Source organism: Gymnogyps californianus, chromosome 11, assembly GCF_018139145.2.
Source record: "Gymnogyps californianus isolate 813 chromosome 11, ASM1813914v2, whole genome shotgun sequence".
Taxonomy (NCBI): domain Eukaryota; kingdom Metazoa; phylum Chordata; class Aves; order Accipitriformes; family Cathartidae; genus Gymnogyps; species Gymnogyps californianus.
Genome location: NC_059481.1, coordinates 17,567,596 through 17,592,021, shown reverse-complemented (window position 1 = coordinate 17,592,021; position 24,426 = coordinate 17,567,596). Strand labels below are relative to the sequence as shown.

The window sequence follows — 24,426 nt, the reverse complement described above, 5'->3', positions numbered from 1 at the left end:
TTTGCCAGAGCTTGCCTTTCACTTAAAGCTTAAGTCAGCAGAACTACTGCCAGAAAAATGTCAGGAAGGCCGGAGTCCTTGGCTTCTCCAGCTCTGTATCTCATGGTACTTAAGACCTCACGTGTAATGTGGAATTAGCTCAATCTACTTGGCCCAGAAAGGGCAGTTACAACAAGGATTAATTTTAGGAAGGTACCAGCTTCACTGTAGCCTGACTAAAGACAATCCAGTCCATTTTGCACAGACCTGAATGTTAAGGTCATCAGCTGGGAGCAAACTGAATTATACAAAGGTGCAGAAGCTGGCCCAATGAACCAACTCCACCTAAACCACAGACATGCTTACAGGTGAACACCTCCTGGATTAATCCGGGGTTTTCTCCACCTGCATGGGATTTCTATATTGGTTTTCTGAACTGTCTCTTGTGCTCAGCACTGACCTCCTGATTTCAGCGTCAGTAAATCCTTCCACAGTATCTTTTCTAACACTCCGAGGACGCCCCCTGCGCTTCGGTCTCTTCTCGTCATCCGTATCATCAGTCTCACTTTCTGATCCAGATGATCTCTGAAGCCTTCTCTTAGTTTCTGCATCTGATTCACTGTCATTTGTCTGAGCCTGTATGTACCAGAAAAACAGCAGTACAGTTAACAACTGCTAAACTGCCAACCTTTTCTGTCCCTCCCACGCAGTGGCACTATTTTACGTTCAGACTGTAAAACACCTTGGCATCTCTTCCTGAAGATGCAGAAGCCCATGTAACCAGAGAGGCTACGCATCTTTGCAGCTTCCAGCTAGCTAAGGCTCTGGTGGTCATTGGCCCTTTAGAGCCTTCTAGCCAGTAGTTTCACAATTGCATTTTGATTTACTAATGTATAAGATACATTAAAACACACTGATTAGCGTGGTTTTGTGCCACAGTCCCCTAGGCTGTTCTGAAAACCAGGACACCTCAGAAATGAATCTGAAATCATCTGATACGAATTATCCTCCTCTCTAGTTTTCACTTTAATGTTTTTCCCCAGCTCATCCCAGAGAACAGTTCATAACCCCTTAAAGTCCCATATCCCAGAAGAGTTTCCTTGCACAGTCTGCTTTCTGTTGGATTGGGGTAGATCCCATCACCTAAAAAAGAACTTGGGAAGACACCATCTCTTTTGCCTGCAAGAGCCACATTTAGGCAAGAGCAGCCCAGGGAGCTAGAGAGCCCAAGGAAAAGAAACAGCCAGAAAATGGCATAAATTGCAGTAAAATCTGCGTTATACAGTTGGATATTTTGCCCTGTGCTCACTACAGGTTCTCTTTATTTTGTCTGCTAAGACAAGATGAGTTGTACCAAATCAAGTATGGGCCCTCACACTGCAGTATAAACCATGGGCCCAATGCATGATGCCAACAAGCGGTCAACATGCTACCTCTGTGCTTTACTCCTAATCAACTCTGGAGGAGGGAAAAAAGCACTCAGATGGCAAGAAGGCTTCCCCTCAGTATTGCCCTTGCCAGCTCTCGCTTCCCGTCTCTCAGCTCCTCAAGATGGGCTGTACCTTTTTAGTCGAGCTTCGGATTCGAGGCAGCATGTAGATTTCCTCCAATTCTTTCTGCCTTTCTTCCTCCTCCACCTTTTTCCTCTGCTCCTCTGGAATTATATCGTCCCAGTCCTTCTGGGACCGCTCGTCCAGCTCTGTCTCTTCCTCCTCCATGGTTGCAAAGTTGGCCACCTTTTATAAGCAAAGGAACACTTTTAGAAATGCCCTCCCCTGGCAGGAATACCCCAGAGCTGTCTGCTAAGCTTCAACTCCTTCCCCATAGGAATTTTGCCAACATTTCCATAACTACTTTGTAATTGATCCCTATGTCACTACATTCCTGGTTTCTTGCCATGTCTTTGGGCTAACAGCTTTTGAGGAAGTACGTGCAGTTTACAAAGTACTGCTGAGCCTCTAAGTTATCGGGTTTGTTTCCAAATTTGGTAAATTCTGCATTTTATTCACAGCCTTCAAAACCACTTATTTGAAATGAAATTAATACCAACGTATCTCCCCAGCTACCAAACCCAGACAACCCCTCAGCAAACTGGGTACAGGGGTCACCTCTCACCAGGCCCGATCTGTCCTGTCTGTTACCGACCTTACCACCACGGCAAGACGTGGGGAGCCACATTCCCGCACCCCACTACAGAGCCTGGGGGTCCATACCTTGAACTGGGAGAGGAGCTCATCGGTGGCACTGGTAGACACTTCATTCTCTCGTGTTTCAGCCAGACGCAAAATCTCATCAATGTCCATCTCCTACCAGTCAGAAAGAAAGAGTGATAAAGCGGAGGGTGCCAAGCACAGCAGGAAATAAAGAGGCTTTGAGAACAGACCTATGGTGTGCAATAGCTAAACACGCACTGTGCTGATATGAGCTAAATAAAGTGCAAATATCTGCAGGGTGTCATCACCAAGGGCAGGGATAAACTATCTCAAGTGGTACAAAAAAGTATAAATAAGAGTGATAGGACAGAAGAAAAGGAACATCAAGGCTGAGCAGCAGGGAAAATTTCCAGACAGTGAGATATACCAACTGTGGACTGTTTCCCTTGGGGGAAGCTCTGCTACTCGGGCCATTAAGAGAACTGGTCAAAGCACTCAATACTAAACTGTCAAGCAACGCTGTACTGAGGCAGGAGAGTGCAACCTATTCGACTTCACTGTGCTGACTCCTGCCTCTCTATGAGAGCAACCAAAAAAGGATGCTGAAGAAGTGCTCAGAGGAGGCAGGGAGAGGAGCTTTCAGCAGGCTGTGCTATAACTAGCTAATGAATCTTCGGAAGCCAAGGGACTCTCTTGGTGACCATTACTATTTAACCCCAAACCACACAGCTCTCCTCAACCCCCTGGTCCCCCAACCCCAGAGCACTTTCTTCAGCTTCTCTGGACTCACATATGCCCTATTCACCGACCTGCTCTCATGCACAGGGCGAGTACAAAGAGGGAGCAAACACACACAATCCCCCATGCAGACCTGCAGAGGACTACAAGCAGCTATGTGATTTCCATTTCAAACTACCTGAGGCTCTGACTCTTCGCCTTCAAGCTCCTTGAAGAGATCTTCAGCTCCAAACTTCAGAATAGCTGTCAGCTCCTCTTTGTTGAAAGGATTTGAGCTGAAAGAACAAACAAGAAGGAAAATGTGTTTTGAGCTGTTAAGTCAGCACTGCTACAGCACAAAACCATACCAAAGTTTTTCCTAATTAAAGCAAGAAGTAAGTTTTCTACCCAGCAGTACAAAAAGCTTTTTTATTCATCTCTTTCCTGCTCTAGCTCAGACAACTACTGTAAAGGGAACAACCTCTATCTACTGGGTGGAAATGGGGAGAGTCTGAGGTCACTGCCAAACTGCAGCTGTTCTACCACCACCACCAGGTTTCCCTCAGACCAGGATGATCTCTGGGAGGAAGACAGAAGTAAAAACAGGTAATGTATTAAAACTAGCTTTTTATTTCTGATCATCTTTATCCTATGTGTCCAAATTAATGGTTGCATAAGCCAAATCAGTGGAAGCTGCCATTATTTATTAGCCTCCTGCCCTGTACCTTATCAAACAAATATTGTGAGATACCAGCAGGTGAAGCTGGTTATGCCACATGCTGTACCAGACATCTCTGCCTCCTGACACAATCACTTACTTGGATCGCCCAGAGTTGTTGTCCAGAACAGTCCGGCCAGTGGTGTCCATACGCTGGATCACCAAATGATCCAGCACCATTTTCTTCTTGGCCCTCTCAATGATCTCCTCCTCTACCGTACCCTTTGTGACCAGACGGTAAATATTCACCTGAAGGGCAAGAAAGGAACAGAGCTATTTCCTGGACCTGAACATGCTCTGCTGACACAGCAATGCATCCCTCAGTGGTTTCACAGGAGACTAGTCTGCTGACATGGTCCCTTCGTGCACAGATGTGTCTTTTTAGAATAAAAACCATCACATACTTTTTATATCTCAGGGGGATCAGCTAAAATCAGGCTGGTTAACATAAATCCTGCAGTGTGACTAAGCACAGAGTAAAAAGTCTTCTGAAACAATCACTCTAAACTCAAACTAGCACCAAACTTTTCACATATCTAATAAAACCCTAGTAAAGGTGAATGCTCTACTTTCCAAGTTTTTCAGGGCAGGAAAGAACAGAGTCCACTAGGCCGAGAAGTGCGATTCCACGGTTTGGGTTCTTGGTTTTGAACCATGCCAGGATCCAAATCCAACAGAAAGGCCTGGCATCTGGCAAATTTAGGCTGATATTTTGTTTCCTGGCTTTTAAATGAGCTTCCCTTGAGTTGCCAGTACTCTCTGGAGTCAGGACTGGGGGCAAAAAGACTGTATTTTCAGAAGCTCTGGTGAGGTGGGAGCCCGTTTAGATGCCCACACTGAAACCACAGAGAAAACGACCCAGGTAACTCTTCCAACCTGCTTCTTTTGTCCAATCCGGTGAGCCCGAGCCTGAGCCTGAAGATCATTTTGGGGGTTCCAGTCCGAGTCAAAGATAACAACAGTATCGGCAGAGGCCAAATTAATTCCCAGCCCTCCAGCTCGTGTTGACAACAAGAAACAGAAGTCCTAGGGGAAAATAAAAAGCATCCATGAGTTACCCAGCCTGTAACTGTGGACATAAAATAGCAGTGGTGACTTCAAAGCTATGCAAGGAAATGGAGGGAGGGCTCTGTTGCACTCGCGCTTCTTAAAAAGCAGAAAAAGGATTTCCTTCCCACACACCCTGCTCATGCAGGCTAAGTACCACTGGTCTTTAAGCTGAGGCAGAAGGCGAGGCAGTGCTGGCAGGGGTGAAAGGTGTGCTATTCCAGGAAGGGCCTGGCATACATCGTTATGGGAGAGCAATGCAAACGGCTCAGAGCAAGGGCACCTTGGAGTCGCTTTTGAAGGTCAGACCACACTGCCCACCAGACTCCTATAAAGGCAGCAGGCAAACACGTGGTTTTTGTTGTCTGAAGCTTGCTGGGGGTGAGATCAGCAACTAACAGACTGTTTGAGTCACTGCCCAAGAGTATGGGGTGCCAGGTTAGAGCCAGGACGTACGAGCCCCCATGGATGCCCCCAGGGAGAGGGGAAAGGGCAGCTTCTGTGGGCATTCCTGCTCCTTTCCCACCCAAACTGCTGTCTCCTTCTCACCTTTATGTTACCTTTCCCACTACCATGAAGCACCTAGCTGTATCTCCTGTGTCAGCCAAGATTCCGCCCAGTCCAGGCTTCTGGAGCAAGGACAGGTATTTCTCAAGGCTGGGCTGAGGGTGGCACAAAACAAGTGCCTTGCACCAGTCACTATGAGTCAGCAAGCCCAGACGAGAGGTTTGAGATGCCCTCTGCTATTACGCTGGAGACTTTCACCTCCAACACCAGACTCCACTGCCTGCCAACACTTAAAATCCCCCTTTTGCCTCTGTCATTTCATATCCAAAACCAGCTTCAGACTGGAGGAATCATTTAGCAACCATCTCATTCCCCAGACCATGGGGAGAGAATTGCTAAATTCTGGCTCTTCCCAGCCTCCTCGGGACTTTCTGGAGATGTGACTTGCAGCCCTGTTCTTTGGATGTGGGAGATTTAAAATAAGCAATATGGCTAGTTGCAAAACCTGCTATATCTGTGTCTAAAAGTATCTGGGGTCCTGTAAAAAGAAATGAACTCAACTAATCCCCTCTTGGCAGTCACAACCTGCGGCTCAGCCATAAACACCCGCTGCTCGGGCAGCCCACCCGGACCCTTCTGAGGCAGTACAGCCCCAGCTGCAGTACCTCAGAGCCGTCAGCGTTGAAGTGGTCCAGCGCCTGCTTTCGGATCTCCCCTTTGATCGAGCCGTCCAAGCGCTGGAAAAATCAACAATAATGATAAAAGAAAGAAGGTAAAGGAGCCCTGAGGAACTGCTGTACCCAAGTTCTGGGAGCCCTACAGCCCCCTTCTCTGCCTGCAGCATTTATCATTAAAAATAACCACCAATTAAAAATAACTGCACTGCCTTAGCCCACTGTGTCGTGAGGGCAGGAGGGGTGTATGCTCAGGCAACAGTCACACAGCGGGTGACACTGCAGCTCCCATTACAGGCTCCCAGCCAGGGTCTCTGTGTTTGCTATCCTCTCCTCGGGGTTTATCACAGGACACAGCCCAAAGCAGGGGCCTGTCAGAGGAGGCGTTTTGCAGAGATGGCGCCACACTGAAATGAAGGGACTTCCCAGTTCCTTCCAGCGTATTTCAGTAAGTGCAACCTGCAATCCCAGCCACCAATCTCTGGGAAACTCAGTGACTCCCATTGCCAAGGCTCCCTCTGCATTTTCTTGAACTTTCAAGTGAACTCGACTGGTTTCCATGTTGATGTTTCTCACCTGAAAAGGGTAGTGTTTGATAGTCAGGTACTCTGCCAAGATGTCCAGCATCCTCACCATCTGGGAGAAGATCAGCACTCTGTTGCCTCTCTCCCGCAGCCTGGTCAGCAGCTTGTCCAAGAGAATTAGCTTTCCACTGCTCCTGATCAGAGACTGAAGAAGTAAAGGTCATTCCAGCTGATGCTTTCCAACCTTACCCTTACGTACACTACAGAGACATGCAGAGATCTGGCTCTTCTGGGGTCATGCTTCTCACATACATCTCTATTCAAATCATCAGGATTTACACAGCAGAGGCCACACACACAATGAATCATCCAAGATAGATCTTATATTGCATGCACCTCCCACTCTAGGTGGCCACAAAACATTGCCTACAGTGGAAGGGGAGGGCAGGAGATTCAGTGGCTCAGCTGTGAGGACTATTTATAATGGAGAAGCAGCAGAAGCTAAAGCTTCACCAGATCTTATCTTGGTGGGAGGACAGGAGAAAGGGGAAAGTTAAGAAAAAACAATCGTAACCAAAGACACTGCCCACCTGCAGGGTCTCAATGCCATTCTCTCTCTCGTTTTCCTCAGGAGGTTTGATAAGGTAGCAGTGGTTGCAGCACTTTTTCAACTCCATCACAATGTTCAGGAAACCAGATGTGCTCCCCCTCGTTCCCTTTGAAAGAGCTTTGTAGTTTCTTGTCAAAATCCACCTGCAGGAAGGAAAATGAAAAGTCCAGATCATTTCACAGTGCAGAGTGGGCATGCTGCAGTCCTGGAGGAACAAAACCTTCACGGACATCTTGTTCGGGCATCAGTCTACTTCCCTCCCTCCATCTCTCTTCACTTCTTCGACAGGATACTGCTGTTTCCTCACTACAAACCCTGATCTTACTTTCCTGTTGATATTATTACAGTTTAATATTAAACAGCATCACAATTTTGTGGGGAGCTTTACTCCCCCAGGAAAGACAGAGCCTCTGTCCTGCAAAGCTGGCCAGCTGAATTGTATCCCTCTACAAAAGCATCTCCAGTGGTCTGGAGATGCTTTTTTAGAAGGAAAGATACCAACTACCCTACCTCAGATTCCTACTGGGAAGCTCCTGGTACTACAGGTGATGGCTGTCACATTGCATTCTGAAGGACACAGTATACTGAAACACATTCCCAAGGCACATAGAAAGATGTGCCCTTTTCTACTGGCCCTCCCAGGAACTTAATAAATGACTCACTTGTAATACTGTTTCTGCAAAGCAGACATTTCCACCCGGAGGATCTGCTCCACTTTGGCTGGCAAAGATTTCTCCACATCCTTCTTCACTCTGCGTAGGAGAAACGGCTCCAGGACTTTGTGAAGGCTCTGGTAGCCATTCTCTCTACCTTTCCCGTGATCCTCTTCAAAATCCTCCCAGAACTCAAACCTAGCAACAGAAACGAGGAGCACAGAGGGGTCAGAATACCTCTTGTCTTATCACACCAAACAGCATCTATCGGATATGCTCCTGCTGCTCAACAAGACAGGAGATCATCAATTTAATGGAGATACAGTGGAGGATAAAAGGTTCACTCTACTCTGGCTAACTAAACAGATTGGTGGCAAAGCTAGAAGCTCTCTGGGCTTAGGTGCCTTCCTAACATCTTATCTTTGAGCTCCGCACTGACTCCCAGGACACCAAATCCCAAGTTTTCCCGTATTCTCCTCTGCTATCTCCTGCTGGTGTTTACCTGGCAGCAGTTTCTGAACTTTCCACAGTGCCCTCCCCTAGGCAGGGTTTTGACAACTGGGCTATGTTTTACACTGCTCTGAAGGCTCTTTTGGACTGCTGCTTCCTCCAATAGCTCCTTTGAAATGTGGAGATCTGCTCTTCTCCTCCACTTGGGAGACCTCAAACCTTTCCTTCACTCTTTCTGTGATCTAACAAAAAGAATTTGGGGGACAGCTCTTTTTGCAGTCAAACATAATTTTAGTGAGTTCTGGGGCATGCTTGTCTTAGCCTTAGCAATGCGCATAGCCCATTTTGTTTTAAAGAAAACAAAACATTTGTTATAATGTGGACACGCGAACAATCAGCTAGATAGCACCATCCTTGAGCAATACTCCCAGAGACTGCCATAAAATGGTTGGCGAGGGTGGCTGAACCGCAACGTACTGGAAACCTCAGAAATGGTTGAGATAATTGCTTAAAACAAGTTTAGCTTTTTAGAGATGGCTCTAAGACAGCAGACATTTGAAAGGCATGTATTAGGTTTCCCCATTCAATTTACTGCCAGAAATACTCCTTGTGTTAGTCATTTAACCTCTGATTTTCCCCACCAATGTTTGTTCCCCTTTCATTGCTCTAACTCCACTGAGTTTAATTCAGGGATTTCTGCCATGCTGCACTCCCTTGAGTCTATTTAACAGACAAGAATGGACACAGAGGTATTTTTTGAAGGACCAAAAGGAGGCTTACTTCTCCGGCATGATGAAATGCAGCAGGGACCAGAGCTCTTTGAGTGAATTTTGAAGCGGGGTGCCAGTGATCAGCAGCCTGTGGTTGGACTTGAAATCAATCAATGTTTTGTACAGCAAAGAGTCATCATTTTTCAGCCGATGGGCTTCATCCACGCCTAGAAAGGCCCAGTTAATACTTCCCAAAACAGCCTAAAGGAAAAGAAGAAAAAAAAACACGGGCCCCAAGGACACACTGGGTCAGACAAGCCACACCACCTTTCAGATGCCTCTCTCTCCATGACCAGCAGCACTGCAGCGTGTGCTTTCCAGGATATCCTGCCCTTGCCCCGGGGCTGGACCCACCACCAGAGGAGTGGGGGTCACAAAAGTTTCTTGTTAACAAAATCTTGGGACCAAGATGCCTACACTAGTTTTGCCTTCCCGGAAAGGAAAGGTGAAAATCAGCCATGCTGTATAGCACTCCCACCATATCTGAATAGTCTTTCAGCAAGTATACCTATTTTAATCCACCTTTGCTTTACCCAGAAAGCACAGTCCTCCCCCAGCCCCCTACTCCTCCCTTTCTCCATGTCCCTGGGGCCCTGCTGTAGCACTAGCCCCACTGGAGCAGCAGCAGGAAAGCAGATGAACAAGTCGATAAAGTTAAGGTAACCTGAGAGTTTTGATTTCAAATTTTTTTTTTTTAATTAGTATTAAGCTTTTTGTTTTCTGTTAGGACTCTGTGATGCACTGACAGGGCTGATAGGAGAAATCTGTCTGCTTAGGAAATGCCTAAGTGTAAAAATCCAGATATTGTTAACACTGTGGCCAGCAGTTCAGTGTAATGTTTTGTCCTCTTAACTAGCCTAAATTAAACCAGGTAAAATCCAGCTACTGCTCTGCCTGGTGTCTTACAAGTAAAAAGAATAACACAACTGTGTAGTACAAGAGTTAAGACACTATAACGGGTGTCCCACATTCCCTCTGCATTACTGGCAAGCAAAAGCAAATAGTAGCTCTATGTTCTTCATCACCACAGAGGAAAGAGGTGAAACACATTAGTTGGGGGATGGCTTCCCCCTTTGCAAGTGAGAGAAAGTCTAAATAAAAACATCCTTGGACCATTACTCACCTTATCCTTGAGGAGGATCTCGTATGTTGTGATAAGTGCATTGAATTTCAACCTTTTAGACTGAGAGTGGATCCACTCATATTCACGTATCTGTGAGAGGAGACAAATGTTAACTTCAACCAATGTTATCAAAAGGAAGGAGTTAACAATCGTTATTTTAGTGTAGCTATATAGCCAGAGACTCCAACCAAGTCCAAAACCCTATTGTTCAAAGTGCCATTTGATAAGCTCAGGGTGCCCAAGGAGCAGCTTGTTTTAGTGCACACATGGTTCAACTGCCCTTGCACAGGTAACAAAATAAGGTCAAACTACTTGCTGTTGTGACATTACCCTCATCTGCCAAATGAATGCATCATCTCACTATTTACACCACTAGACTCACAACATTTGTGTGCTTCATCATCTGAATAATTCAGAACATAGGAGGCAAGCACTTTTAAACTGCTGTACTCCTTACTGCAGCATGTTTCAGCCCAGCGCAGTCATGGTTTCCAGACTCTGAGAGAAGCCAGTACTCCTGTGCTCACTCTTAAGAGGAGACATAAGGTAGAAAAGTCCCCGCAGCAGTGAATTACACCCAAGTGCTCAGCTACACCAGCTCTAGTTGCCTGCAGTACTGCCAGTACTATCCGTCAGCCTCTCCAGAAGGTGTCTCACACGTTACACAGGAGCTGCTGCTTTGCACCCAGCGTTTCTACCCAACCCCACACCCTTTGCTTTCTGATTACACACCATGTTCCTGCTCATGAGGTCTCCAATGTAAACCACCACATTTATCTCGGGTGCCCACACTTCAAACTCTCTCTGCCATGAGGTGAGAGTGGACAGGGGCACCACCACCAGGAAAGGGCCATACAGCTGGTGCTGATGGAAGAGGTACGACAGGAATGATATTGTCTGAATCGTCTTGCCCAGGCCCATTTCATCAGCCAGGATCACGCTGTTGTTCCTGAAAAGGAAGAGAACAAACATAAATCCTGTCTGAGTGCGTGTTTCCACCACTACTAATTTACTGTGCACCACCATGAATAGCAATCCACAACAGGGACAGAAAGGGGACAGTGCAAAAACATTTATCTGAACACTTCCAAGTGGATCCCAGGGACATCCAGACTGTATGTGGCACAACAACTTGCAAAAAAGGAACGGACTATGACCACTCCAAACTGGCAAGCAAGGACAAAGGCAAAGGCAGAGGGGAGTCAGTGGCCTAATTTTAGAAGGACATTTCTCAAAGACTTTAACAAGTGTGTAAGCATGCCGAGCCAGAAACCTTTTTTTCAGTTAGGGCAATGGAAAATTAGGTGTGATATGCACTAGGCTCACACAGCAGCCAAGTCCAGCATGTGAACAGGCCCAGACAGGGAAAATGCTTTTTGTATTCACACAAGGTTTCTTAAGTTCAAGCTCTAAATAGTTCCTGCTTGCAGTGCCTGCAATGCAGTCGGGCATGATAACATTTGAAATCCTTCAAGCTGCAGAAGCAGGACAGGTAAAGACCTCACCTGAAAACAAGTGGGTCAGATCCTACTGGGACAAAAATCAGGAGACAAAATGAATGTCACATAGCATCTGTACATACTTGCACCATGAATGAGCGAGCCAGTTGAGGCCCTCCAGCTGATAATCTCGCAGCTCCAGGTTCTCACCACCAATGTAAGAAGGCTGTTTCTTCAAGGCAACGAACCTCGGTCTCTGCTTCAATACCTGGAAAAGAAGATGCTGTAAGCCCACTGAAGAAAAAGACAAAGTAAGGTTGAAAATTCAGCAATGAATGTATATCTGCTCATTGGTTAAAGTCTGTCCACATTTTCCTAGCCAGTGCTTATGTCTGCAGTTCAGAAAACCACTCTGCAGTGTTATGTTTTGCCTGCTGTCCTCTGGTTCTGATGACCAGGGCTGTGAGTCCCTCCCAAGAGCGCAGTAAGCTGTACATAATGCACACTAGATGGAACAAGCTCCATTTTCTTTTTTGTCCTCTTGTTTTTTTCTCCCATTATCCCTGTCCCTCTCCTCCACTACATCAGCATCTTGCAGGTTTTCTCTTTTCCCAGGTATGCTGTTTTCGCATCCAACTGGTATTAAAACTTTGCCTTTCTGCAGCAGCTCTTTCTGAGGAAGAAGTACTTCACAAGGATTAATTAAGCCTCCCACTCCCCAGGGGGACATAATGTTCTCACTGTGCACAGGGTAAATGAAACCAAAAAGGGGGTTCACATCTCTGCCTAAAGCACAATACAAGAACAGCAAACAACCATTCAAACACTGGTGGGAGGATGGGAAAATGTTCTCTGACATCTATCCTGACAAAACTTCACATTCCCACTGCTTGCATCATCACCCAGCCTGGAGAAACCCAGCAACAGGAGAGAAGAGAAGCAAGCAAACCTTGCAGTCCCGCGTAGGAATCGTTTTGGAGTTGTTACGATTGTTGAAGCTGTCAATGCAGTGCTGAAATTTCTTGCTTATCAGAGCCTCGTCTTCCCAGCTGCACTCGGCATAGGGCAGGCCCATCCACTTACACAGATATTCAGGGTCATTTGAGGATGTTTTGCGACTGTTTGCTGCAAAATACGCAAAAAAGCCCAAACCTCAGCAACTGTGGTTCTGTGGCTGAACCACAAGTGTGGTTCACAGGGGCAGTCTGAACCACCCGTACAACCACAAGACAGGTCTCGGCTAGTAGGAAAAGTTTAGAGGGACCAAAAAAATGCTCCTTTACCTGGGAAATCCGAATGTCCCGTTGCGGACTTGCTGGTCTTCACAGCTGTGTTTGGAGATAAAAGGGAAGGAAGGGTTTGGAGTGCTGGCAGCCAGCAGAGGGAGCAGGGCAGGCCGGCTGTCACCGCCACACACCCCATGCATCTTTATAGGAATTGTATGGAAATAGGTTCAACAGCTCTCCAAGCCAATTCCCAAAGCAAGTGGATGCCAGCACCTCTGACTGACATGACTGTGACATTACTGAAATGCTCAGTAAGTCTTGTTTTTACTTTTAATAAGTAATCATGAAAATCTAACCCCTGAGCTGCCTCGCAACCTCACATCACGGAAAGTGGTCCTCACAAAAGCCAGGCCTGTACTGCGGCTTTGGATGCAAACACCTTGCAACCAAAGGGCTGAAGTCAAAGAACTTCAGCAGCAGCAACTTCAACATCCCCTTGGAATCTAGTGTATCATCCCATACTCCAGGCAAGGAGAGTGATTGATTTGTATTGCTTGTAAATACAAATCTGTAAACCTGGATTTCACACACTGAAATACACTTAACACCAGTTTTTTTTCTCCAGAGATACTGGAGGACAGGGAAGAAGAGCGAGCCGTACACTCATTCTGCTGTCACTACAGATTAAAGTTCCCACATCTTACTTCACCCCTTTACAAAAGGGCTGGATTCACTTACCAATTACTCTCTCCACTATTTGATACTGTTTGTTCAGCTCTGAAGCTAACTCTTGTTGGCAGTTGAAATATTCTACATCTTCAGGTGATACCTTGCCCAGCCTAGATGCAAAAAAATCCAAAACAAAAAACCACTATAATGCTTCTGTCATAATGCCCATGGAGGCCACATATAGAAATTCTACTTTCCTATATGATTCTGTCATTCAGACAAGTTACTGAAGCAGACTACTACTTATATGACATGCTTCTTAAAGCTTCCTATAATTATAAATCATTACTGAGAAGCAAATGTCATAGATGTTTATATGGTCTCCCTGTTACATGACGCCTTATTCTGCTGCAAGAATCAGTCTCAAAACCAGAATCAAACAGAGATGGAAGCTGCTACTCCAGCTTTATCACTTTGGAAACATACTCTAGCTCCCCTTATAGTTCCTGGGGAGGTTAGACATAAACTGATGCAAAAACTTGCATACAGATAAGCCCATAATTAACAAGAGTTAATAAGGCTGCAAGCCCTCATGTCACCTCCTGGGCCAGGTGAATCTGTGCACCATTTATTTGTTGTCAGCTACCCCAATCCTTAAGCCTAGGAAGTGGCAATATTGTGGATTTCATGCCTCTTCCTCTCTCTTTCAACACCATGGCCACAGACATAATTTCTATGAGGGGGGATGTTCATCAGTAGGCAAAGAGAGATGTGAGTGTTCTGCACCAAAAACAATCGCTTTGGATGAAACATGCTTTGCAAGAAGAAATCAAATGTTTTCAGTCATGAATCTGCAAACCTTTGGCTAAAAAAGATTTGCCTAAGGCCAAATCACTGGTTGAAGTAAAGCATACCATTGTTTGATCTCCTCCTCTTTTTTCTTGAAGTTTTCTAGCTTTTTCAGGCCCTTCACTTTCTGCTGCTGCAGGGATTCTTCACTCTCCCATGTGCTATGGATGTATGACCAGCCTTTCCATTTGATCAGGTACTGAACTTCTCCCTCATCCTTTTCAGGATCAAAGTCAGCGCTTGGGTTGCCATTGGCTTCAGTTGCATACACTGTGGTGGAAGCACCAGTGGCTGCAAAAGAAATCAGGCTGCAGTCGGTACCTTTGTTATCAAGCACTGGACATGAACTGCATTAGAGCAGAAAGTTATTTTTCTAACACATCTTTTGTGAGAGCACAGAGAATATCCTACAGATTCTGCAACCCAATAAGACAGGCACACAAAAGTTTTCCATACAACAGAATCTTTTTAAATCTCTGTCATAAATGCCTTTTCTTTAAGTATGATTCAAAGGTCTCTTGAAAACGTTCACAACCATTCAAGTTTTACAAAAACACTTTTGTAAGGCTATGAGAACAAAACATCGGCTTTATTTTCATTATGGCTTTGTCGATGGAGCTATGAAAACTGACTCTACTGGAAGATCTATTTTATACTTCAAAGAAGAAAAAAGCAAGAATTGCAGAACAATGACTGCGTCTTTAAAATGTGTGCACGCTAAATGAAAGCTGCCAAGCACATAAACTTGACATTTTAGGTTTTTCAATACTAGATTTTACAAAAGCTGCCAGAAGACATAAATAAGAGGCATAGAGGAAAGGGTGAAGAGCACTGAAACAACCCTTGGTCCCACTTTGAAGCTGCAAAAGCATTGCACCAGCTCAAGAGAAACTGTGAGTGCACGACTGACATCAGAAATAAAGGCTTCTTCCAGAACTACGCACCTCCTTTTTTTCCAAGCCTGATGTCCAAGACTTTCTCAATAGTTTCACTGTTGTCTTGTTGTTCATCAGCTCCTTCCCCAGTCATCTCTATCAGGTCATCAGAATCCGTCTCAAAATCATCATCTTCTTTGTAACTGAACAAGATCAAAACCAAACTGATAAAAAGCCCTTGACTCTTCCCAGTCCAGAAACGCACAGAATGGCATGGACTGGAGCAAGCCTTCTCCAGCATTTATCCTGTGGTTCAGTGCATGTTCAGCACATGCATTTCTTAAGTTAGCCATTCAGTATTTTTCCCCGAGACACTCAGAGTATTAGTCTGATAAAGCGTAGCTATCTTGTCCATCTAGTTTTTCTCACCACGGCCAACACCGGATGCTTCATAAGGAGGTGGAACAATCCCTGCAGCAGAAGCAAGGCCATCAACAGAGAAAGTCTCCTCTATCCAGTGCAAGATTATTTTATGTTTAACAATGGAGGTTGCAGAGCATCGAAAGGCTGCATGGGTGCCTACACTGCCCTAGGAACTACACTTCTCATCTTTGATGAGCACTTCACCACCAAAAAATATTCTTCAGGTGGCTCTTTGCAAGTCCCTTATTAGGACTGCCAAACGGTGAGAAGGTACATTAGGGAACGGATGATGCTTTACCTCCACCATGTCTCAACACTGTCCCAAGGCATTACCTATCAGCCACTCTCGGACAACTGGTCCAGTCTAGCACAGCTGCTCCCTTTTACTCATTTTAATCTATTATTTGCAATTTTTAATCTCATCTGAGAGTGCTTTAGAAACATTATGCAAACCTCCTCGCATTTCTCTAAGAGGGACTGGTAAATATTCCCTCCTTTACAGATAGCAAAACAAGGTAAAGAGAAGTCAGATGTTTGCAGTATGAACGTGTCAGAAGAACCACATCTCGGCCAACAGATATGTGCAGGGCAGAGCAGGGTCTCTGCAGGATCACCCAGGGAGTCAGGACCCTCTGGTGCCCCCTCTTCCCCAGCCAGCCAGCTCTCATCATCAAGCAAGCCCACACTTCTTGATACCTGACATTTTTGGCTGCTCTTCGTCGAGTTTGTCTCTTGGGGGTCTCATCATCTTCGTCGTCATCGTCATCTTCAGATGAGTCTGGTTTCTTTCTCTTCTTCCCACGCTGGGGTTTGTGAGGCTTTTTAACACTGGTTTTGGCCACTGTTCTAAAATAAGAATTAATAGAAAGCCATAATACAGTGTGTTTTATAAAAACATTTTACTAAGTCTTTAGAAAGTACGAATCTCAAATGTTAGACTCGTAGGGATTCAGTCTGCTCTAGCTACCGTGGAAACCACTGCTTCACTCAGTGGAGCATGAAACGGGTAGATGAGAGAGCAACTAGGCCCTAGGTTTACTAAGTCGTAAACAAGGGTAATATTGCAGAGAAAAAAAAAAAAATTCTGTAGCAACAAATAGAGATTACCTCTCCACCCAGCACAGGCAGAAAAGACATATGCAGAAAAAGAGACAGACTGAACCAACCACTCCTTACCTCCTTTGGGTAGGTCTTCTTGCTTTAACTTTCTTCGGTTCCGGCTCACTCTCTCCACTGGTGCCTTGCTCCCCTCCATCTTCATCCTCTTCTTCACCAGACACCTCTCTTTTCCATTTATTTCTATGGTCAGAAATGTAGGTCCATGAAAGGTAATCATATTTCAACACAAATACTTGGCTAAGCAGACATCCAAGCCATCTAGGTTAATACTAGCAGGCCATAATTACGAGAAAAAGTTCAAAACTTCACTCTTGGTTGTTCAGTGCAACGCATGGGGGATTTTATGGTGTGATTCTCTGACTTTTCAGAAGAGGCCTCAGTCACCTAGGTTTTAGCTCACACAGTGGTAGTGTATCTCGAGTGAGAGTGGCTCTTAACACATACTACAACAGCGCTTGTGGCAGAGCTGTACTTCTTACAACTGGGTGGACAAGTGCTTTGATTTATTTATTTTTATTTTTCACTTCCGCATTTCTGAAATGAGTAGAAAAATCTTAAGAGAAGTGCTCACTTTCATTTACAGAGTACAAGATACAACATGCACAGTTACTTGATCTCCTTGTAGCCCGGAAAATGGAGCAAGACGTCTCCTGCCATATAAATTCAGGCAATTAAAGTCTCCAAGTGTGAAGCCAAATCACACTGTACCATTAGTGGAAGGAAGTACATTCTCTGTGGGCAATTCAGAGCAAAGCTGCAGCTCCGAAATGCCCTTTGAAGGAGCCCCTCCTCTCTCCAGGGGGACGTGGAGAGTCCACAGGGATTATTCCCCTTGCCCAGGAGAGGTCCATACTACCACAGTCCTCCCTGCGCTTTATTACTTTCCCTCCTGCACTGATGTGTACAACTAAACGAAAAATTAGAAGACAAGAAACAGGAGAAAGGGAGCAGGATCACGTGGCTGTGTTTAAGTTTTCTCCAGCAGGCAGCTTGTAGTTCCCTTCGGTTCACTTTAGTGTTTGGAAAAACTAAAAGGTGCTTATTAGATAGAAAAAGGCAGTAAAATATGACTGTAAGTGAACTCAGTTACGGTGATCAGACATCCAAAATATCCTCTATGGAAGTTCTTGTTTTAGCAGCAGGTTATAAAACATAAAAGCAGATAATAATTTGGCATTTTATTCTGTTAATCAAAAAGGTGGGAGGAGAAGGGATTAAACTATTTTAAGTATCTCTGAAGAAGAATAAGTAAACTGATGGAGAAGTGAGAGACTGACAACAGAAAATGAACCTGACTTGTTCAGATTCTGTCACAGGCAAAGTGGGAAAATATAAACAAAAGAAAAGTTAGGAAATTGCATCCATCTGTAGATCCATATTCATACTTCAATTTCAGTCATCCAAAGTATTATTACTGGAAATATTAAATAATTTATTTTACAAGCTCTCCATGTTGACGCCTACCAAGCAATCCAATACTACTATTCTGAAAAGTAAAACAAAACAAAGTACCACCATTCAAAACCTTTTCCCTAGAAACTTACGTTTTTTTCATTTGCTTCTGGCCTCTTCTTTTTGGGCTCTCATTTTCAGATTCGCTACTTGCCTTTAATTGAAAAGAAAGAAAATCAGGTTGTAGGCTTCACTCTGGACTGTCGCCTCAAGGATGCAACTGAAACGCATGCACGTGGTCTGAGCTGGGACACAGCCCGACTGCTCTTTCACTGCAGCGCTGGAAGGACGCTTTGGTGCGATGGGGCTGCAAAAGAGCAGCCAGCTCCCCGACACCGTTCCCTCTGCGCCGCCTCGACCGCAGGGTTAATGCCGCTGTGCTCTCAGCGTGAAGAGGGTAACTCTCTGCAGAAAGGCTGGAGAGATCTAGTACAACATCTGTCCTGGAGTCCCTGAGCTCGGGATGCGCAAGGCTGTGACCCACCTACGCCTCAGCACCAACCTGCAGTACCTGGCAAGATGCCCTCTCAGCAGCGGCAGTGGGCAGGCAGACCTGCAACGTGTGCAATCCCCCACGGATTACAAAACCACGGGGTGAATTTAACCCACCAAACCTTGCGCTGCCTGGCACTGGAGGCAAGACATACCCCAGAGAGAGAGAGGGCAGCTCAGCTGCTGCTACCTCTGCCTACGGTGCAAGGTGAGCATCGCTCCTGCCTGGTGCTCGAGAATCAGGCGGCAGCATGGCACCGTGCATTCTGGACAGCACTTTCAGGGCCTGCTGCAGTGCTAAGGCTCAGCTATTTTACAAGGCTTTTAACTGAAAGTGCAGTGGCTGAATGTACTTTTGTGAGCACCCATACTGGCCATTTCAGCAGGAATCCTGCAATATTTGGGGGCGTTCAGGCTTAGCTTCTATGATTGCAGAAACTTTTGCAGCCACACAAATGCACTATGATCTCTGCCTTCATTAGAGAAACTTCTTATAAGGAATGAAAGTCTTATAAAAAGACAATATTCTCATCACAAGAGTGTCCTTGTTGTCCTGTTGATTTTTTTCTCCCCCAACAAAAGTCACTGAGGACCTGACTGGGTCAGAGCCATGTCCTGCTGCTTTCCTTCCTTCTAATCCTCCAGTCTCCACCAGTGAGGTGTCTCTGGCTAAATATATCTAGAGATATTCTAACTACTTGCTGTACTATTTTAAATGTGGGCGTCATTAACGCCTACAGACCAAGATAGCAAAAAAAAAATAAAAAAAAAAATCTTTAGGCTGGTTGCACACAACCCCATTTTCGTAAAAACTAGTCAACCGTAAAAACAGATTACCACACAAATAACACCCCTCAACCAACAGATGACTTCGCCTTATACACTTGCCCCAGAAAACACAAATTGGCAGGGAGAAAACTGAAGAAACCAATGTGAGATTTCTAAAGGAGTATTAAAATGATAGAAGTAGCCTCCAAGATTGCTTGCTCTACACATTTATTGGAAATCTTCCGCTTCTTACTGCTTTTTGCTGCAGTATTAAGCTTTAGCTCTAGGTAATGTCTGTCCATCACCACGGGTACCTCAGTTTGCATCTCCTGGTACACCCATCACCCTCCTGGATACAGCTAGCAAAGGTTACAATCGAGAGCTGTTCCCACAAGAATTTTGTGAAATAGCGTGAGCTGCAACATGAAAAAGTTGAGGCTCTGGAGAGCCACGGCCTACCCCTCTGCTTGCTTTCTGCATCCTTTATTTCTATTTTCCACCTTCCCTTCCACCAACAGAAAATTCCCTCTCGCTTGCATCAGTGTTTCCGTTAAAATATATTGAAATACTGGATGCCACATTAGACCAATTCAATTTGTTGAATTTCACTGTGGTTTGGTGTCAGATTTACATGTGACGAAGTAACACCTTTTGCACCATATCTTACTATGAACATGTGTTCATCCACCTGTTTCACAGCCCTGCATGAAATCCATGTCTCATTTACCAAGCATCCAGGAAGCAAGTGACTGGCAAACACCACGGAGAGCCCTACCTACCCTTGCAACATAAGCCAAGCACAGATTTCAGTTTCAACCAGCAAAGTTTAAAAGTCCTCAATTTTGCTTCTCTTTTAATCTCTTATCCACTTTCCGAAGCGTGTTGCTTTGCCATTCTAATTTTGGCGTGTTTTTTGAGAGCTGTCCCTCAACGCATGTTTACTTTTTGCTGTCTTTTGACAAGTAAAGAGAGGTGGATTTTTCTTCTGCTCTGCATCAGAGAAGATCAGATTTGGAGAAAACCAAAATACAACCTTTGGCTCTTTGAAACTAACTCCACTTCTTTGCCAAAATCCCATTTGCCAAGTTTCTAGCGTCCATTTTCCTAATGCCTCTACTCTCCCCCTGCTCTGTCACTGTCTCTACAAAGCTGATGCTCATCTCTTAACGACACGTCTTTTCCCACCTCTTCCTGCCTTGAAAAATTTAACTTGTGACTGCAATTCAGCCGCCTTCAGTTACGTTTTTCAAAGACACCATTGTCTTTTTTGGATGCATGTCAAGCCCAGCTCTATCTCCTCTGACACAGCCAGTCCCCAGCCTGAGTCATGTGCCTGCCTTGTGCTCCCACATCCTGCCTGCCCGAGTGCCGGGAAGCGCCGTGCCTGCAGCCCCGCGCGCAGCCACCGGTGACTCAGCCTCTCCTCCCCGCTCCCTCGCCTACCACTGACCCGTGTCTCCTTCTCATCAACTCCTCCTGGCATCCTGACCCTGGGGTGCCAGGCTCCAGCCCTTGGCTGAAAGCTGCTTTCTACCATTTTATACAGAAATAATAATAATTTTTATTTTAAAAAAGCATAAGCACATTTTAGCAAGCTCCTAATTCCGCTTAAATCCACATTTCAGGACCCAGCTGCAAAACTCTACGCTGAATTGTTCAAATCAGCCCAAGGGTGAGATTTGCACTTCTGCCCTGGGCTCTGCAGCACAAACAGAGCTTGTGCTTGTAACGCCCCGTTATCAACATCAACCCACAGGTTCTGGCTGGTGGTAAATTCCTCGGTTAAGGAAGGGCAGATGATAACCAGAGAGCTGGGAGACGCCAGGTCCAGAGCATGCACCTGAGGTCCTGTCTGCACTCCAGCCTGCCACCCACCATCATCAGGAAGCAGATGGGAATTGGGAAATCGCATGCAACTTGAATTTCAATAACGTCACCTCCCTGAATGACACAAGCTAAGCTGACAAAATCCGTCGCCAGTCCCCACAAGGGCTTTTGTCAGCCCAGCAAGAGATGCTGGGGGCACACTGCTCGCTCTCAGAGCCTGAGCACCAGCGCTGGCAAAGCTCTGCTGGACTCAGGCTGCCCCTCTTGGGTGCTGCTGCTGTGGCCAAGGGGAAAGATGACTTGCCTTCTCTAGTTCCCCCTTTCCCTATCAAACACTACAAACGTGCCCAACTTATTCCTGCGCCGCTGCTTCCAACTGGACTAGGAACTGGCCTCTTACAATTTGCTTTCCCCACCTCCAGCTGAAGGGATCAGCCTTCCTTCTCCATGCCTTGCTGACTCCTCCCATCTAATTTATTCTTTCTCTCTCCCAGCACATAAAGCGCACACACTTTTACTAGATTAATTATGCTGTATTTTGCCGTGGAGCAACACTGTACAAAACATAATGATGCTGCATACGTAGCACCAAGCAGAGCAATGCAGCAGCAGCTTTAAAGTTCTGGTCCTACAGATTGTCCATGAGTGTCCTCGCCGCTAGCCCAGGGCAGGAGAAATGGAGACTCAAGGCCATTGGCATGGTCCAGGTGAGCCTCTTGAGCTCATGCTGCCTACTAGGAGAGATGAAGACTTGCTCAAACAGAGGCAAGAAACATTTCACACTAAAGTCAAACTGAGGATTTGTTCATTTCAGGCTTAAGAGAGGCCATGCTCTAGTGTTCCAGAAAAGCTGGAGAATCTCAGCTCGCCAGGTTAGTTATCTTATGTCTGCTGAACTTCTCTCTCCCAGCGATACCGGTAGCATTTGAACTTTCAGCAAAGACATGAGGCAAAGCATTAATCAAAATGTAAATGGGCAGAACTCCCCCCCCCCCAATAATAAAACCAACTGTATTTTGGGAACACTTCTGGTGCATGACTTGTGGCCTCTCTCTCACAGAAAAGATGTACCGTGCCGTTTATTACTAACTCCAATCTCAAACCATCCTTTTTATAGCAAAAAGATTGTGTCTGTTTTGGACACATTTATTTCTCGACTGCCCCAGAATGCTCTGAAAGGCACCTGGCTCTGCATGTCTCACTTCCCCTGGCTGAAACCTGAAGCTGATTTATTAACTGCAAAGAAAACGCATGGGCAAGTACTGTTTTTACTAAAAAACTCACATGTGCTCTTATTCCTGGAGACAGCTCTAGTCCTCTGAGCAGCTCTGTACCCCTATGCAAAACTGCACTTTCGCTTCCTGATCTTTCAGCCCACACCTCGGTATTGATTGCAAGTTATCACCCTCTCTGATTGCAGCTCAGAGACCTACACAACGTGCCCGGCGGCCTCTGGGCAGTTCCCAGAAGGCAATCATTTCTAACACAGAAATAACCCTACCCAAGCTGCTGGTCTCAGAGGACAGACTAGTGATCGAACAGTGCCCCAAAAACTGAACCACCTCCACCTACGCGCCATCTCTCCCGACCAGGGTGAGTCACGGGGCAGCACGCGGGGAGGTGTGATGGCTGATTCTTGTTCTGCGCTCTGAGCCTGCCACGCTGCCTGGGCGATGCTGTTTGCTAATATCACAGAGAAGTGTTAGGGAAGAAGGCAATTAAAAGCTCCTAGACACTGTGCTGGAAGTCCCAAGCAGCAAGCAACAAGAGCAGGTCACTGGTGACAGGATTAACCCTGTAAAGGTAAAAAGCAATCTTAAGAGGTGTCAAGCGCCTTGGGTTTCTGCCAGCTCCAGCAGCAGCAAGGAGTGCTCAGCACCATGCAGGCTCGAGCTACGCTATTTCCTCCCTCTTGGCGTTTAGGTCTTCCAAAAGCAAGACTTTCCATCTCCTCCTGCTCTTTGCGAGGCCCCAGCACTGTGCTCCTGACACGTCACACCCTCCATCGGACTCTGCTGCAGATGGGAGTTGCCCTATGGGGACCAGTCAGCGTTGCTTTGGGGAGAGAGAGGGGAAGGGGGTGGTCTAATTTTGTTAATTTTGGCTTTCTGTTTCACGAAGGTGGCAGTGGGGTCATTTGGAGGACTTTTTTTTTGTTTTTTACAATATTTTGTGGTATAGCAAAGTTTTTACATCTCGGATTTTTTTTTGATTTTTTAAACTTTATCGTACCTTAAGTAGTAGGAAATAAAGATATCGAAAAAGAAAACAACATTTGCAAAACCACGTAATATTGTAAAACAAAAAAAGATGGGACTTACCTGAGCCCCTAACAGGGCACTCGGGTCTGCAGCGGAGGTCTGTGGTGGGTGTGACATCGCCAGCACAGTGCATGCCGGGGCATCGCACAGAGAGGCGGCCAGCGAGCCTGGGGTTTGCCGAACTTGAAAAGGAAAACAAAAGCTAAGTCAATGATGTGCCCCAAGCCCCTTCCTAACCTGCTGCTACGTGGGACATCCAGCACAGGAGTCTGGGGGGGCAGGCGGTGGCACTGGGGGTGCCACAAGGCTCAACGATAACGCACCAGAGCAAGGAGCCAGAGACCTGCGTTTGCCACGCGACTCGGACCCCTCGAGCATCCAAATGCGCATTTCAGTGGTGAAGCACAAGTAGCCTGACCATCAGAGAGCACCACTGGGCTCCTGCTCTGCTGAAAATCTGGCTACTTATCTTCAGAGTCCCAACCACGTGTTTTTGTACCTGGCTCTAAGCCCCAAGCTTTACTTTCGGTCTAAGTGTCTCCCTGACTTACTTTTCCCTCTGCTATAGCTACTCAACCCTGCTGAAGACCTGCAGATGAAAAGCTCTATGCAGAAAGCCTGTTAGATGCAAATGAAGATGGCAGCTAATTCCTACATCTTCAGAAAAAAACCAGTGTTCTGAAAAAGGAACAATTAGAAGGTTTGTCTGCCAGGCTCTGACCACTGTCACCTCCAACTGAAGCACAAAAGACTCCCCAATATTCAACCAAAGAAAAGTGATGGTTCATAAAGCTGAACACACACAAATGCATTTATCAGCATGATCCATTCTGGGATGGGCAACAACGACTGCTTTATTGTTGAGGTGTTTCTGGGAAGTTTCCTTTATTCCTGGTTGGATTTCTGTTGTGTTTTGGTTTGGGAGGTTTTTTTGTTTGTTTTTTTTTTTTGTTTTGGTTTGTTTGTTTTTTACACAGACTCATTCTCTCCAGGACCTTTCTACAGCAGAGCATGACCTGCATTACGCCCCAATCCAGCAATCAGATCAGTGCATGCAGATCTCAGCCCACACAGTGTCCCACTGACTCCAGAGGTCTCAGG

General features: G+C 45.8%; 1 protein-coding gene across 1 annotated transcript in view; it reads right to left on the bottom strand.

Annotated features, from left to right (window-relative positions):
- Positions 1 to 24,426, bottom strand: part of CHD2 (chromodomain helicase DNA binding protein 2) — a 73,894-nt gene that overhangs the window by 14,659 nt on the left and 34,809 nt on the right. The window contains exons 8-29 of the mRNA XM_050903151.1: positions 18,070 to 18,131; positions 16,583 to 16,705; positions 16,103 to 16,252; positions 15,053 to 15,186; positions 14,174 to 14,399; positions 13,329 to 13,429; positions 12,648 to 12,692; positions 12,314 to 12,489; positions 11,508 to 11,632; positions 10,658 to 10,874; positions 9,926 to 10,015; positions 8,813 to 9,003; positions 7,592 to 7,780; positions 6,910 to 7,072; positions 6,372 to 6,524; positions 5,787 to 5,858; positions 4,444 to 4,593; positions 3,668 to 3,816; positions 3,049 to 3,145; positions 2,193 to 2,285; positions 1,542 to 1,715; positions 440 to 615 (exon numbers count right to left, since the gene is read on the bottom strand). Of these exons, the coding sequence (XP_050759108.1) occupies positions 440 to 615; positions 1,542 to 1,715; positions 2,193 to 2,285; positions 3,049 to 3,145; positions 3,668 to 3,816; positions 4,444 to 4,593; positions 5,787 to 5,858; positions 6,372 to 6,524; positions 6,910 to 7,072; positions 7,592 to 7,780; positions 8,813 to 9,003; positions 9,926 to 10,015; positions 10,658 to 10,874; positions 11,508 to 11,632; positions 12,314 to 12,489; positions 12,648 to 12,692; positions 13,329 to 13,429; positions 14,174 to 14,399; positions 15,053 to 15,186; positions 16,103 to 16,252; positions 16,583 to 16,705; positions 18,070 to 18,131 (3,056 nt within the window). The remainder of the gene's footprint in view (positions 1 to 439; positions 616 to 1,541; positions 1,716 to 2,192; positions 2,286 to 3,048; positions 3,146 to 3,667; positions 3,817 to 4,443; positions 4,594 to 5,786; positions 5,859 to 6,371; positions 6,525 to 6,909; positions 7,073 to 7,591; positions 7,781 to 8,812; positions 9,004 to 9,925; positions 10,016 to 10,657; positions 10,875 to 11,507; positions 11,633 to 12,313; positions 12,490 to 12,647; positions 12,693 to 13,328; positions 13,430 to 14,173; positions 14,400 to 15,052; positions 15,187 to 16,102; positions 16,253 to 16,582; positions 16,706 to 18,069; positions 18,132 to 24,426) is intronic.